The 15,886-nt window shown below is 41.8% G+C and overlaps 1 protein-coding gene across 1 annotated transcript in view; it reads left to right on the forward strand.

Annotated features, from left to right (window-relative positions):
* The first annotated feature begins 9,585 nt into the window (after window positions 1-9,585).
* The window catches only part of LOC128636140 (zinc finger protein 33B), a 33,771-nt gene continuing 27,470 nt past the window's right edge, over window positions 9,586-15,886 (forward strand). Inside the window, exons 1-2 of the mRNA XM_053689194.1 lie at window positions 9,586-9,707; window positions 12,720-12,779. Coding sequence (XP_053545169.1) covers window positions 9,624-9,707; window positions 12,720-12,779 — 144 coding nt within the window. The 5' untranslated portion in view covers window positions 9,586-9,623. The remainder of the gene's footprint in view (window positions 9,708-12,719; window positions 12,780-15,886) is intronic.

The following is a 15,886-nucleotide window of genomic DNA, read 5'->3' on the forward strand; positions in this document are numbered from 1 at the left end:
GTGTGTAGTCCAGGCACAGGGCTGTGTGTGTGTATAGTCCAGGTACAGGGCTGTGTGTGTGTATAGTCCAGGTACAGGGCTGTGTGTGTGTATAGTCCAGGTACAGGGCTGTGTGTGTGTATAGTCCAGGTACAGGGCTGTGTGTGTGTGTATAGTCCAGGTACAGGGCTGTGTGTGTGTGTATAGTCCAGGTACAGGGCTGTGTGTGTGTGTATAGTCCAGGTACAGGGCTGTGTGTGTGTGTATAGTCCAGGCACAGGGCTGTGTGTGTGTGTATAGTCCAGGCACAGGGCTGTGTGTGTGTATAGTCCAGGCACAGGGCTGTGTGTGTGTGTGTAGTCCAGGCACAGGGCTGTGTGTGTGTATAGTCCAGGTACAGGGCTGTGTGTGTGTATACTCCAGGTACAGGGCTGTGTGTGTGTGTATAGTCCAGGTACAGGGCTGTGTGTGTGTGTATAGTCCAGGTACAGGGCTGTGTGTGTGTGTATAGTCCAGGTACAGGGCTGTGTGTGTGTGTATAGTCCAGGTACAGGGCTGTGTGTGTGTGTATAGTCCAGGTACAGGGCTGTGTGTGTGTGTATAGTCCAGGTACAGGGCTGTGTGTGTGTGTATAGTCCAGGTACAGGGCTGTGTGTGTGTGTATAGTCCAGGTACAGGGCTGTGTGTGTGTGTATAGTCCAGGCACAGGGCTGTGTGTGTGTATAGTCCAGGCACAGGGCTGTGTGTGTGTATAGTCCAGGCACAGGGCTGTGTGTGTGTGTGTATAGCCCAGGCACAGGGCTGTGTGTGTGTGTATAGCCCAGGCACAGGGCTCTGTGTGTGTGTGTATAGCCCAGGCACAGGGCTCTGTGTGTGTGTGTGTGTGTGTATAGCCCAGGCACAGGGCTCTGTGTGTGTGTGTGTATAGCCCAGGCACAGGGCTCTGTGTGTGTGTGTGTATAGCCCAGGCACAGGGCTCTGTGTGTGTGTGTGTGTATAGCCCAGGCACAGGGCTCTGTGTGTGTGTGTGTGTATAGCCCAGGCACAGGGCTCTGTGTGTGTATAGCCCAGGCACAGGGCTCTGTGTGTGTGTGTGTGTATAGCCCAGGCACAGGGCTCTGTGTGTGTGTGTGTGTATAGCCCAGGCACAGGGCTCTGTGTGTGTGTGTGTGTATAGCCCAGGCACAGGGCTCTGTGTGTGTGTGTGTGTATAGCCCAGGCACAGGGCTCTGTGTGTGTGTGTGTGTATAGCCCAGGCACAGGGCTCTGTGTGTGTGTGTATAGCCCAGGCACAGGGCTCTGTGTGTGTGTGTATAGCCCAGGCACAGGGCTCTGTGTGTGTGTGTATAGCCCAGGCACAGGGCTCTGTGTGTGTGTGTATAGCCCAGGCACAGGGCTCTGTGTGTGTGTGTATAGCCCAGGCACAGGGCTCTGTGTGTGTGTGTGTGTGTATAGCCCAGGCACAGGGCTCTGTGTGTGTGTGTGTGTGTATAGCCCAGGCACAGGGCTCTGTGTGTGTGTGTGTATAGCCCAGGCACAGGGCTCTGTGTGTGTGTGTGTATAGCCCAGGCACAGGGCTCTGTGTGTGTGTGTGTGTGTGTGTATAGCCCAGGCACAGGGCTCTGTGTGTGTGTGTATAGCCCAGGCACAGGGCTCTGTGTGTGTGTGTGTGTGTATAGCCCAGGCACAGGGCTCTGTGTGTGTATAGCCCAGGCACAGGGCTCTGTGTGTGTGTATAGCCCAGGCACAGGGCTCTCTGTGTGTCTGTGTGTGTGTATAGCCCAGGCACAGGGCTCTCTGTGTGTGTGTGTGTGTATAGCCCAGGCACAGGGCTCTGTGTGTGTGTGTATAGCCCAGGCACAGGGCTCTGTGTGTGTGTGTATAGCCCAGGCACAGGGCTCTGTGTGTGTATAGCCCAGGCACAGGGCTCTGTGTGTGTGTGTATGTATAGCCCAGGCACAGGGCTGTGTGTGTGTGTGTATGTATAGCCCAGGCATAGGGCTCTGTGTGTGTATAGCCCAGGCACAGGGCTCTGTGTGTGTATAGCCCAGGCACAGGGCTCTGTGTGTGTGTGTATAGCCCAGGCACAGGACTCTGTGTGTGTGTGTATAGCCCAGGCACAGGGCTCTGTGTGTGTGTGTGTGTGTGTATAGCCCAGGCACAGGGCTCTGTGTGTGTGTGTATAGTCCAGGCACAGGGCTCTGTGTGTGTGTGTGTATAGTCCATGCACGGGGCTGTGTGTGTGTATAGCCCAGGCACGGGGCTGTGTGTGTATAGTTCAGACATAAGGTGGTGTGTGTGTGTGTGTGTATAGTCCATGCACAGGGCTGGGTGTGTGTATAGTTCAGACATAAGGCGGTGTGTGTGTGTATAGTCCATGCACGGGGCTGTGTGTGTATATGTGATGTGAGTCACCAAGATCTGAGGGCCTGTTATGGAACATTCTTTGGGCTGGAGGTACATGGGCTTAAGGATACCCAGAGACTGCATGGAAATGTGGAATTTTATATGCTGGACACCCCATGTACTTTCATAACTCTGTCTTATGTCCATGTCACCCTGTATCCATAAATACAGGATGGGTACAGGGTGTGAGTGCACCTTGTGGGAGCAATTGTGACTCTATAAGCCAAGTGGGCATAAAGAACTTAATAGCTAATAAGAACTGTTCTTATATTCTGTAATAAGATGTATTCTATGTATGTTTAAGATCTGATTGTGTCTCAGGAGTCTGTCTGGGTAAACTGATTGTGTTTTTGTGTGATTATGTTAACTAGACTGCCCAACATCAGATTGTCTGAGTAAACTTTCTTTCCCAGTTAATTAACTTGATATGTTAATCCGTTTTACCTGTGAATAGACAATTGTTAGAGGTTTGATGCATTGTTCATATGTTTGCTTTACTGTTTAACCAATGCCCTCTGTAACCTGAAGCCAGGGTGTATAAATATGTGTGCTGCTTTCAAATAAAATATTCATTTTTCTGTTCACTGCTTGACCCTCAACACGGTGCCTGTCACGTCTTTGGGGGGATTTACTGTATGCTGCCTGTGCCTCTGGAAGAGCTACTAAACGGCGGTTTAACCCTTTTATGCTTGGGGGTGCCGTTACAATTGGTGGCAAGCGACGGGATCGTTCCCACAGCCAGAAGGACAGCTACAGGAGACACCATTCTGTGGATTTACAAGTTGGGGGCAATGCATGTCCCTGTACAGCGACCCTAAAAGCAACAGAATGGAACCAGCGGTGTTATATGAGGAGGAGGACCTGGATGGCCGGGATGGATTAAGGAAAGGCATCTGGTACCAGGCCCTGGATAATGTACAATACCAGCAGGGTAAGAGTCTCCCCAGTGAAGAGCAGCGGTTGCAGAAGCAAGTGGCCCTGCGGATGCCCTTCCTGGGAGAGCAGCCCCTGGAGGAATGGGTGAAGGAACTAGAGCACCGGGTATGGCAGGAGCTATGGCTGGAGGATGCCTACCAGGCGCTCTGGTGGTATATGGCACAGTATATACCCTGGACAGCCGAGCATGACAAACCAGAGGGAGAGGAGTTTGATGGTCCTGGCTTGTTATGGGAATCCTTTGCAGAGCCTGACTTTGGGAGCCCTGCGCAGACCAGTCTTCAGGACATTTTCTACGAGAGGGAGGCTAGGCATGACTGGGATGACCCCCATGAGGTAGAGCAAGACCTGGCTCACCTAGCAACCCTGGAGTGGGAACTGGAGCAGGACTACCGAGATCTCTTCCACTCCATTGGGAAGGCTCAGAAGGACAGCCAGATGACAGACCCAGATTCAGTCTCCATTCCCCAGCCGCAGGCTGAGTTACAGGGGGCAGAGACAGTTGGTCCTGTCCCCCAGCAGCAGAGTGAATTGCAGGGAATTGGGAGTCCAGTCTCCATTCCCCAGCGGCAGACCGAGCTACTGGGGGCAGAAACGGTCGGTCCTGCTCCCCAACAGCAGTGTGTGTTACGGGGAATAGAGAGCCTAGCCTCCTTTCCCCAGCAGCAGGACTCGGTATTGGGAGTGGAGACAGTCGGTCTCCCTCTCCCGCGGCTGGGAGTATGTATGGGAGAGGAGCTTGTTACCCCCTCTCCCCAGCGGCAGCTTGACATACCCAGGGGAGACAGTAAGCCCCACAACCGTGCAGATGGGACCGTGGTCTCTGCACTTGCAGCAGAGGGGGTAGGGACGTCCGGTCCTGTCCCCCAGCAACAGGGCTGTTTAAGCAAAGGGGAGACAGTCGGTCTTCCCCCTCCAGCAGTGGGTATGTTCTATGAGAGAGGCAGAGGTCAGCCGGGTGAGTGATGATCTGTTTGGGACAATTTGTTTGGGGTACTGTGTAGATATGGGCTTTGGGGGAATGGATCTATGGACTAACTTCGAAGTCAACCCGTCTGGGGTCTCCTCCTGTGTTAGTCTCCTTCCGAAGGGGGAGATGTGATGTGAGTCACCAAGATCTGAGGGCCTGTTATGGAACATTCTTTGGGCTGGAGGTACATGGGCTTAAGGATACCCAGAGACTGCTTGGAAATGTGGAATTTTATATGCTGGACACCCCATGTACTTTCATAACTCTGTCTTATGTCCATGTCACCCTGTATCCATAAATACAGGATGGGTACAGGGTGTGAGTGCACCTTGTGAGAGCAATTGTGACTCTATAAGCCAAGTGGGCATAAAGGACTTTATAGCTAATAAGAACTGTTCTTATATTCTGTAATAAGATGTATTTTATTTACGTTTCAGATCTGATTGTGTCTCAGGAGTCTGTCTGGGTAAACTGATTGTGTTTTTGTGTGATTATGTTAACTAGACTGTCCAACATCAGATTGTCTGAGTAAACTTTCTCTCCCAGTTAATTAACTTAATATGTTAATCTGTTTTACCTGTGAATAGACAATTGTTAGAGGTTTGATGCATTCTTCATATGTTTGTTTTACTGTTTAACCAATGCCCTCTGTAACCTGAAGCCAGGGTGTATAAATATGTGTGCTGCTTTCAAATAAAATATTAATTTTTCTGTTCACTGCTTGACCCTCAACACGGTGCCTTGTCACGTCTTTGGGGGGATTTACTGTATGCTGCCTGTGCCTCTGGAAGGGAAGATCTACTAAACGGCGGTTTAACCCTTTTATGCTTGGGGGTGCCGTTACAGTATAGTTCAGACATAAGGCGATGTGTGTGTGTGTATAGTCCATGCACGGGGCTGTAAATGTGTGTTTAGTCCAGACATGGGGCTGTGTGAGTGTATAATCCAGGCACAGGCTTTTTGTGTATGTATAGTCCAGGCACAGGGCTATATTTAATGGTCCTTAAAATTCTCATGCAGGATCTTTATAAGCTCTGAAGGGTAAATAGGAGCGCCTGGGGCTTAGGTATAATCAGGAATCACACTTTCAGTTAAAAATATAAAACAGTTTATTGCAACATACCCAATAATAACAGAAAAAGTAAAAAAAAAATAGAATATAATAATATAAATTCAACCTTTCGGTGGTTGGACCCAGTTGTTGGGACCCTTGTTTAAGGGTCTTTACGTGAATGAATCAGTATATCATCCGATTAACACAAATGGCTTAATGGGGACTTTTAAATCCTCCAAAAAATGTAAGAATACGTATAAAACAGATATTGTACTTTAACACAATAATAAATTAACCCAATAATAAATTGACACAGATTCACAATGTATAATGTGTGACACAGTGGTGAAAATCGGTGGTTCCAAAAATGTGTTAAAAATGGTGTGGAAAAAAGATAAAATCCAATAATTCTTTTAAAATTGAAAAAATCTTTATCAAAAAATGAAAAATAAAAAACAAAAAATAAAAACCGGTTTCAAAAAAGATATTCTCGTGGATAAAAGTGTGGACAAGAAATATGTGTGATAGTGACAATGGTGATGTGTGATGATAGTGACAATGATAATATGAACAGAGATTTAGTCAGATCTCTAATCAGCCATGGTACTGGTTCTGATAGGAAATTGATCTTACTAAATATACAATAACAATACTATCAGATTTAAACAATTATGGTAACTCTGATCAGGTATCCGCTATAAAACAGGCGGATCACAATGTTATTACCAACACTAGAAACAATAAAAATGTTTTTAAAATTATTGCATATACTCTATAACATGTCCAGATATGTGATGATAAAAGTCCAATTTAGTAATAGTCCATAATATTGGAAGACTGATAGGAAAAGATAAAAACAATAATAAAAAGCTGTCCTGATCCAGAGTCCTAGTCCGTACAGCATGGACCCCAAAGTGCCAAAAGTCCTTTCTTGAAAAAGGCCCTGTGGCAGGGCTGAAACGCGTAGAGATTTGTGAGGCTTCATCAATACCAGGACTTTTGGCACTTTGGGGTCCATGCTGTACGGACTAGGACTCTGGATCAGGACAGCTTTTTATTATTGTTTTTATCTTTTCCTATCAGTCTTCCAATATTATGGACTATTACTAAATTGGACTTTTATCATCACATATCTGGACATGTTATAGAGTATATGCAATAATTTTAAAAACATTTTTATTGTTTCTAGTGTTGGTAATAACATTGTGATCCGCCTGTTTTATAGCGGATACCTGATCAGAGTTACCATAATTGTTTAAATCTGATAGTATTGTTATTGTATATTTAGTAAGATCAATTTCCTATCAGAACCAGTACCATGGCTGATTAGAGATCTGACTAAATCTCTGTTCATATTATCATTGTCACTATCATCACACATCACCATTGTCACTATCACACATATTTCTTGTCCACACTTTTATCCACGAGAATATCTTTTTTGAAACCGGTTTTTATTTTTTGTTTTTTATTTTTCATTTTTTGATAAAGATTTTTTCAATTTTAAAAGAATTATTGGATTTTATCTTTTTTCCACACCATTTTTAACACATTTTTGGAACCACCGATTTTCACCACTGTGTCACACATTATACATTGTGAATCTGTGTCAATTTATTATTGGGTTAATTTATTATTGTGTTAAAGTACAATATCTGTTTTATACGTATTCTTACATTTTTTGGAGGATTTAAAAGTCCCCATTAAGCCATTTGTGTTAATCGGATGATATACTGATTCATTCACGTAAAGACCCTTAAACAAGGGTCCCAACAACTGGGTCCAACCACCGAAAGGTTGAATTTATATTATTATATTCTATTTTTTTTTACTTTTTCTGTTATTATTGGGTATGTTGCAATAAACTGTTTTATATTTTTAACTGAAAGTGTGATTCCTGATTATACCTAAGCCCCAGGCGCTCCTATTTACCCTTCACTGCTATCTCTCTCAGACCTAATAGGGGGTCTTCTCTTCTTAATAGTGTAGCCGGTATATAGTCCTAGGCGCTGTCCGCCTTCCCCCTCATTAACATCTTTATAAGCTCTGTAAACTAGCAACAGTGCTGGATTTCTGTTTAAGAAGTGTCAGCAGAAACCACGGCTCCCAGATGGTAATAATCATATAAAATGTGAGACAATATCAAAGTGCAAAGACACAGCAGCACCACTTTTAATCTCCAACGTTGTAACAGAACGACGTTTCGGGTTAAACACCCTTACTCATGTTCATGGTATGAACTTACTTTTTGCTACCCTGTGAATGGAATAAAATACAACTGTGGAGATTAAAAGTGGTGCTGCTGTGTCTTTGCACTTTGCTATTGTCTTGGGGAAGTGGCAGTTAACCCCTCACAGCGTGCACACACCCTGGGATATTTGTGCTGGATATTAGCTTGATTTGGAATAAAATGCGAGACAGTTAGAACACATAAAGATTCCCTATCAATGAAAAAATAAATCTTTATACTGCTTCATAGATTAACAAACCTTATTGCACTTTGCACCTACACACATATATGTATATAATGATAAATACTGTGCTGTATAAATAAATATATTTTAGCAATCTCTGCTTGACTTTTAGTCTGGCAATATGTAATATATATTATAACCACATGGTGGCAGTGTGCTTGAAATATTTACTTATCGTATATAACTAATTTGACCTATGAAAGTGGCATAAAAGTCCAAAACAAATATTTGTCCAGTCATAGGGCTGTGTGTGTGTGTGTGTGTATAGTCCAGGCACGGGGCTGTGTGTGTATAGTCCAGGCACGGGGCTGTGTGTGTATAGTCCAGGCACGGGGCTGTGTGTGTATAGTCCAGGCACGGGGCTGTGTGTGTATAGTCCAGGCACGGGGCTGTGTGTGTGTGTGTATAGTCCAGGCACGGGGCTGTGTATAGTCCAGGCACGGGGCTGTGTGTGTGTGTGTGTGTGTGTATAGTCCAGGCACGGGGCTGTGTGTGTGTGTGTGTGTATAGTCCAGACACGGGGCTGTGTGTGTGTGTGTATAGTCCAGGCACGGGGCTGTGTGTGTATAGTCCAGGCATGGGGCTGTGTGTGTATAGTCCAGGCACGGGGCTGTGTGTGTGCGTGTATAGTCCAGGCACGGGGCTGTGTGTGTGTATATAGTCGAGGCACAGGGCTGTGAGTGTATAGTCTAGACATGGGGCTGGCTGTGTGAGTGTATAGTCCAGGCAGAGGTGTGTGAGTAGGCACAGGGGCATTCTATGAGTGTATAGTCAAGGCACAGGTGTGTGTGAGAGTAGGTGCAGGGGCAGGCTGTGAGTGTATAGTCCAGGCACAGGTGTGTGTGTAGGAACAGGGCTGTGCGTGTAGTGCATGCGCTGGGCTGTGTGTGTGCGCGCACACAGGGCCTGGGGCAAAGAGCAGTGTGTGCACTTAATCTGGGCACAATGCTGTCTGCATGTGTTTCTTTATGTAGTAAATTATATAGTTTTATTTTGTTGAAACAATCACCTTTATCTGATGATTTTCAAAATCACATTGTGCAAAATTCCTTTGTAAAGAGAAATAAATACATAATTTTTTTTTTTGTATGTGCATGTTGGACTTGTGTACACACCTCAATAATATTAAAATAGCCGGAATAAGCTTACTACTGTAGCTTTCTTTTCCTTACGGATTTTGGTTGAGGACTTTTATAAAGTTGGATTTATGTAAATTAAATGATGAAAGAAATCTGAAGCTTGTAAAAAACTGTTTTAGTGTCAGTTTATGTCTCTGCATGTGCACGTGAAGCATAGCTAGATATTCCTGTGCACCAGCATTTTAAATACTGCAGCTGCTCAGATCGCAAGTGGGGCTTGTATTAGTCAGCAATAATGCAAAATGTTACTACCAGATGATACAAGCACCTTAAGGGACATGAAATCCCTTGATTCAGATAGAGAATACAATTTTAAACTACTTTCCAATTTACTTCAATCATCTAATTTGCTTTGTTTTCTTGGTATACTTTGTTAAATAGGCTACCTAGGTAGGCTCTGAAGCTGGGAGCTAGCTACTGATCAATGGCTGCAAATACCTCTTGTCATTGGCTTAGAGATGTGTTCAGCTAGCTCCCAGTAGAGTTTTACTTTTTCTTAAATAAAGGATACCAAGAGAATGAAACCAAATTGTTAAAATATACATATATATGCAAATGGACTGGAATGTCGCTTTAATATACTAGAATGGTCTCTCTGACAATTTGTATATCCTCCCTTTTTCTATTTTTAGACCATTTTTGTTGGTCTCTGTGTTTGATTCACGATGAACAAGATGAAGGAGAAGAAAAAAATCACAGAGAAGATACTAAATCACGCGCTGGAGATTATCTATCTACTGACTGGAGAGGTGAGGGTTAAATCATTTATTGTATAGAATGGTTGTGTGATAATTGTAACGCTGCATGTAGTTGTCTAGCAATTGGCTAGTTTTATGGAATATTTAAACAAACACTAAAGTCAAAATTAAACTTTTATGATTCAGACAGAGCAGCAATTTTAAACAACTTTCTAATTTTCTTCCATTAACAAAATGTGCACAGACTTTACTGGTCCTTTTTTATTATTATTATTATTATTATTATTATCATCAGGTATTTGTAGAGCGCCAACAGATTCCGCAGCGCTGTAAACATAGTCGGTGTACAGGATAGCTTTTGTAGGGGTCGAGTGGGTAGAGGGCCCTGCCGAGAGTTTCACTGTTGTAGTCGGCTCTTATGAAGCAATCTGTAAACAGCTGGGCCCATAGGCTTACATTCTAAGGGGTTCAAGGGGAAAGCAAAGGAGTTAGGAAAGGTTAGTGTTGGTTGTAAGCATCCCTGAATAGTAGAGTATTTAGGGAGCGCTTGAAGCTGTTAAAACTAGGGGAGAGTCTTATGGAGCGAGGCAGGGAATTTCACAAGATGGGGGGCCAGTCTGGAGAAGTCCTGTAAACGGGAGTGTGAAAAAGTCACAAGAGAGGAGGAGAGGAGGAGATCCTGAGCTGATCGAAGGGGACCGGAGGGAGAGTATCTGGAGACAAGTTCTGAAATGTCCTTTACATTTTACAACACTATAGAGCATCCAATAAAGATTAATTAAAAAATAATAATATATTTATAACACACAGAGAAAGTCCAGCACTCACTTACAAGCTCTCAGCTAAGATTTAAAAGCAAAAATGGAAAGGTTAGTCACCGCATCTGGCCAAATGGGACAAGCCCAGGTACCACGTCAAGGTCCTTTCCAATACCTGGGACCCTAAAACAGCCACACAATGCAAGCTTTCAAATCCAAACAAACTGGGAACAAGGGAAGGGTGCACAGGCTAATGTAATCACCCTAGACATATACAAAACACGGAAGGGGACTGCACTCTCATACCGAACCGGGTACACATCCCATAACCCTGCAACATGCTCAGCCCTGGGTGCTCACCGGCACTCACAGGAAGCTGTGCTGCTCACAGAGTCACAGGCAGTTAACCAGTCAGGTCTGGGTGCAAGAACCATAGGGAAAATTACAAAACAAATTAATACAACCCACAGAGAAAGTCCAGCACTCACTCAAAAGCTCTCAGCTAAGATTTAAAAGCAAAAATGGAAAGGTTAGTTACTGCATCTGGCCAAATGGGACAAGCCCAGGTACCACGTCAAGGTCCTTTCTAATGGCAGGGTCATGGGATGTGTACCCGGTCCGGTATGAGAGTGCAGTCCCCTTCCGTGTTTTGTATATGTCTAGGGTGATTACATAAGTCTGTGCACCCTTCCCTTGTTCCCAGTTTGTTTGGATTTGAGAGCTTGCATTGTGTGGCTGTTTTAGGGTCCCAGGTATTGGAAAGGACCTTGACGGGGTACCTGGGCTTGTTCCATTTGGCCAGATGCAGTAACTAACCTTTCCATTTTTGCTTTTAAATCTTAGCTGAGAGCTTGTAAGTGAGTGCTGGACTTTCTCTGTGTGTTGTATTAATTTGTTTTGTAATTTTCCCTATGGTTCTTGTACCCAGACCTGTCTGGGGTTAACTGCCTCTGACTCTGGGGCAGCACAGCTTCCTGTGAGTGCCCGTGAGCACCCAAGGCTGAGTATGTTGCAGGGTCATGGAATGTGTACCCGGTCCGGTATGAGAGTTCAGTCCCCCTCCGTGTTTTAGATATATATAGATACAGAGGGTACCAGCAACCCGACCTAAATCGGCATCTTTGCTACTCAACATTGTTAGCAAATATGTTACTTGTTTTTTTAATAACTATAAATTGATGTGCTGTCCTTTACAGCTAAACTGGGTCTGTTTACTGTAGAAAAAGTCACTTGAGAGGTGACCTAATTACTTTATATATGGGCCTTGAATGTATTTATATAGAGCTGGTGGAAGATTTGTTTTTTTCCAATACAGTTGTTTGTGACAAGAGGTTACACTTTAATCCCTTCACGCCATTAGGATGTTTCATGCCGTCCTTAAAGTGCTGGGCTTTAACGCTGTTAGGATGACATGAAATGTCCTACCTTATATGGAGTATTGCAGCCTCCTCCTCTTTGTTAATGAAAACTTGGACTGGGGGGCATGCCTAGCAGCGTAGGCAGTCCCCCATGTTCCGATTCCGGCATAGAAATCACATGATCGCATTGACTATCCTGTGATTTAAATTTTGCAGCAAGTGTTTACACCAGATATTTGTTCCGATCTAAGCACGTGCCCCCCAGCATGAAGGGGCTAAGGCTGTAGGAAAGGAGATTTAATCTCTAGCAACGTAAACATTTTTTTTACTGTAGGAGCAATTACATTGTGGAACTCCTTGCCTAAGGAGGTAGTAAATGCCAATAACTTGGATACATTTTAAAATGGTTTAGATAAATTTAAAAACAGAATTCAGAGAATGTATCGTGATTAAAAAAAAATAAAAAATTATATATAACGTCTTTGGCTACATTTGTATTTCCCGCTGTTTTTGGCGCTATTACTTGTTTTTCTTTCTAACGGCAGTGAGAGTCCACAAATTCATTTATTACTGTTGGGAATACAACACCTGACCACCAGGAGGAGGAAAAGACACCTAGCCCCAGCTATAAGTATCCCTCCCACTACCCCTACCTCCCCAGTAATTCTTTGTCTCGTCTACTAGGAGGTAGGCAGAGAGGCCTCTGCAGAGGCTTCTTTTTGGGAGAAAAGTGCTTCAAGTGGCAGTGCCTTCAGTTAAGGTCAGCCTGCCTTGTTTTGTCTCCCCCTGTTCATTCTGTGTCCTCTTTAGCTTGGCTGTCGATTTCCCAACAGTAATGAATGAATTTGGGGGCCAAGAAAGAGGATCATTTGTCAGGTCAGCATTCATTTTGTTTTATTGACCCTTTTATATTGCAAACTGATTTGTGTTTCTTTGTTGATTTGCAGAAATATATCCTTGTGAAAAAGAATTCTCCCCACAGCAGCGTACACCAGCTAACCGGCGAGGTGGGTGCAATGTAAACGTACAGAGTATACTCACTGCATTCTCCTTAAAGGGACATAACACCCAAACATTTTCTTTAATGAATTTGATACCACATACAATTTTAAACAAATTTCCAATTTACTTCTGTCAGTATATTTATGAAAATCTTTGTAGTGCTCTCCAAATAATATATCAGCTTATGGCAGGGTTATAACATAATACAACTAATAATTATCCTTAGAATAGTTAATATCCATGAACACTTTGAAATATATTTGTAATAAAAGGAATATGAAATAAATGATAAAGTTAAAACCAACTATTAAGATATGTTATCCTTCTTACAAAACCCAGAAAAATATACCTTCACAAATAGCCTTTTATTTAGTTAACACAATGGGACTAAAACCTTTAACATCCAAGCAATACAATTCTAAACAGTGCTTATAAACAATAGGATAATATATATATTATGCTATTTAACTGCAATTTATCCTAATACAATATTGATTTAAAACACCAGAACTTTCATAGATAAATCACTTAGTCTACCAGATACAAATTTAAACAATAATACAATATACACTTCTGAATTATTATTATATATTTGCATAGATAAACAATTTAAGATTGGGATTAGTTTAACAATACATAGGCTATGAAATGCTAACTTGAAATATAAACTATTTCCTTAAATCTGCTTATTATAATTTAACTGTAATGACTATGCATATAGCTTATCTTACCAATAACCTTGTATACTTCACAAAATAAACCAGACGATATCCAGTTTCCAATGTTTCTCAACAGATCCAATTTCACCTCAGAATACCAAAAAGTATAATTTGCAGTCAATGAGTAGAATAAATCAGCTTTGCTTTGAGTATATGGTATTTCACGCCAGCATCCAATTACAAGTCAGCTCAGCCAAAATCTCTCTCTCGCTCTCTCTCTCTCTTGCAATAACTTTATATGGGTTCTCCTCACTTGTGAAATTGGAAACGCCCAAATGGAAACCTTGTTTCGGATTGGCCCTCGTGCTTGTCCCGGCCGATTGGTTTATCTGGGAATGTATTGCCAAGGAGATGCATCCCTGCAACAACCAATCATCTCATGGCTGCAATTCTCGCATCATAACACTGGGTGGCAGCATTACAAACAGACAGCACAAAACAATGCAGCAATACCATTTCTAAACATTTTAACAAACTTAAATCAGTATTTCTATGAAATGGTTATTCATTTTATCATAATTTACTGCAACAACTATTCACAATATTTGTTTTGGATAAGTTATATCTTAATGAATTTTCTGATCATTTTGATATGAAACATCAAATATATCTAACATTATATTAAAATAATTTATATTTCATTTAGCCTAACAGAAAGTTTATATTTCATAGTCACATCACATCAAAGTAACTTCCATATATTCATCTCACTATATTTTAAGAGATGTATTTAAAACTTTATAAACATTTATTGCACATTCATATGATATGACTTATTTCATCCTATGTATCGTCCCGTGTGTGTCACCTTTTTGGCTTTGTCTGGAAAAATAGGAAAACATGTTAAATATACATGTAATTCAAATATGGTATTATTAAAATGGTTATTTAATCTATACTAATTTTGAATTTATTTCCTATATAAATATCCCATGTAGATCTGAAATTATATGCCTGAAAAATACAAACAATATAGAGGTTATTAAACATTTTAGACTGACTAAATATTTATCTCCCAAGCTTAGCAAATACCCATGTAATAATAGAGAATTAGACAGTTTCCCAAATTTCTATATTTAATACATTCTGGGGCATGCATTCAGGGATGATTATTTGCAGTATGTTCAGTAAATCTTAAAGTCACACCTTAACATGTGTCTTTGAGATTCCAGTAAGCCAATTTCCATCTCATCAATCTTCAAAAAGGGAGATTCCAGACACACCGTCTTTTACTCACCACATGGGGTCATTTTGTACCTGAGAGTAATGTTGATATTCTCACCAAACATGTCATTTTAAACTAGACTAACAGGCAGCGTTGTACAAGGGTAGGAGATTTTATCTCACATTCCCAAGCAATCACACATATGGTTTCTGAAATTGTTTTACATTTTAATTAAACCAAATGCTCTATTGTTCTCACTTTAGCTAAGAATGTCTCTTTTAAAGTAATCTTTAAGAGTTTCCTGTGTAATTGAAAAAGTGGGGGAGAATTAAACATGTTTGAAGTCAGTTTGTCTGACAGAAGTAAATCACTTTCTCCTGATCAGTCAGATATTTGATTAAACATATATATTTATTAACCTTAAAATATATATATTTATTAACCTTACATATACCTTGACACTTCTATTATCTAATTTGCTTTCTTTTCTTGGTATCCTTTGTTAAAAAACATGCTGTATCTGAATCATCATAAAATAAATTTTTTTGTCACTTTAAGTGGCGTATAAGATGCAGCAAACGTCTTAGAGATGTGAACCGCAATATTTTTCTTTCATGATTTAGATAGAACGTTCCAATTTTATTTCTATTCTCTCTTTTCTGTAACCTTTGTTGAAGGAGCAGCTGAGCACATCTGGTGAGCCAATATCAAGAAACATAAATGTGAGTCACCAATCAGCAGCTTGTCTGCTCTTGAGCCTACCTAGGTATGCTTTTCAACAAAGGATACCAAGAGAATTAAACAAATGAGATAATAGAAGTAAACATGAGTTTATTTTTGCCTTTATTATCCCTTTAAGGAAAACTCTGTGATAGAAACAGTACAAAGATCTCTCACATTCATCAGCGTTCTTCAACCTCACTCTCATATGTTCGTTATATAAGATGTATTATTAATTAAACACACAGTTTTAAGTTGTCTTGTGTGTCGCAAAATATTACGACATTCCTAAATACCGTGCATTTGCAAACTACAAAGTCAGCGGTGCATTTCATGTTCTGAGAATTAGACATTGCTTTATTGTCAAAGTTTAATGAAAAGGGGGCAAAGTAAACCATTAAACTATATTGCAAAGTTGTTTCATTGGGCCCTATTCATCAATTGGTGGGCGGACGAGGATCACTGTCTTGCAGTGAGCGGGCAGCATCTTCTGCACCCATTTAACCAT

This window comes from Bombina bombina, chromosome 7, assembly GCF_027579735.1.
Source record: "Bombina bombina isolate aBomBom1 chromosome 7, aBomBom1.pri, whole genome shotgun sequence".
Taxonomy (NCBI): Eukaryota; Metazoa; Chordata; class Amphibia; order Anura; family Bombinatoridae; genus Bombina; species Bombina bombina.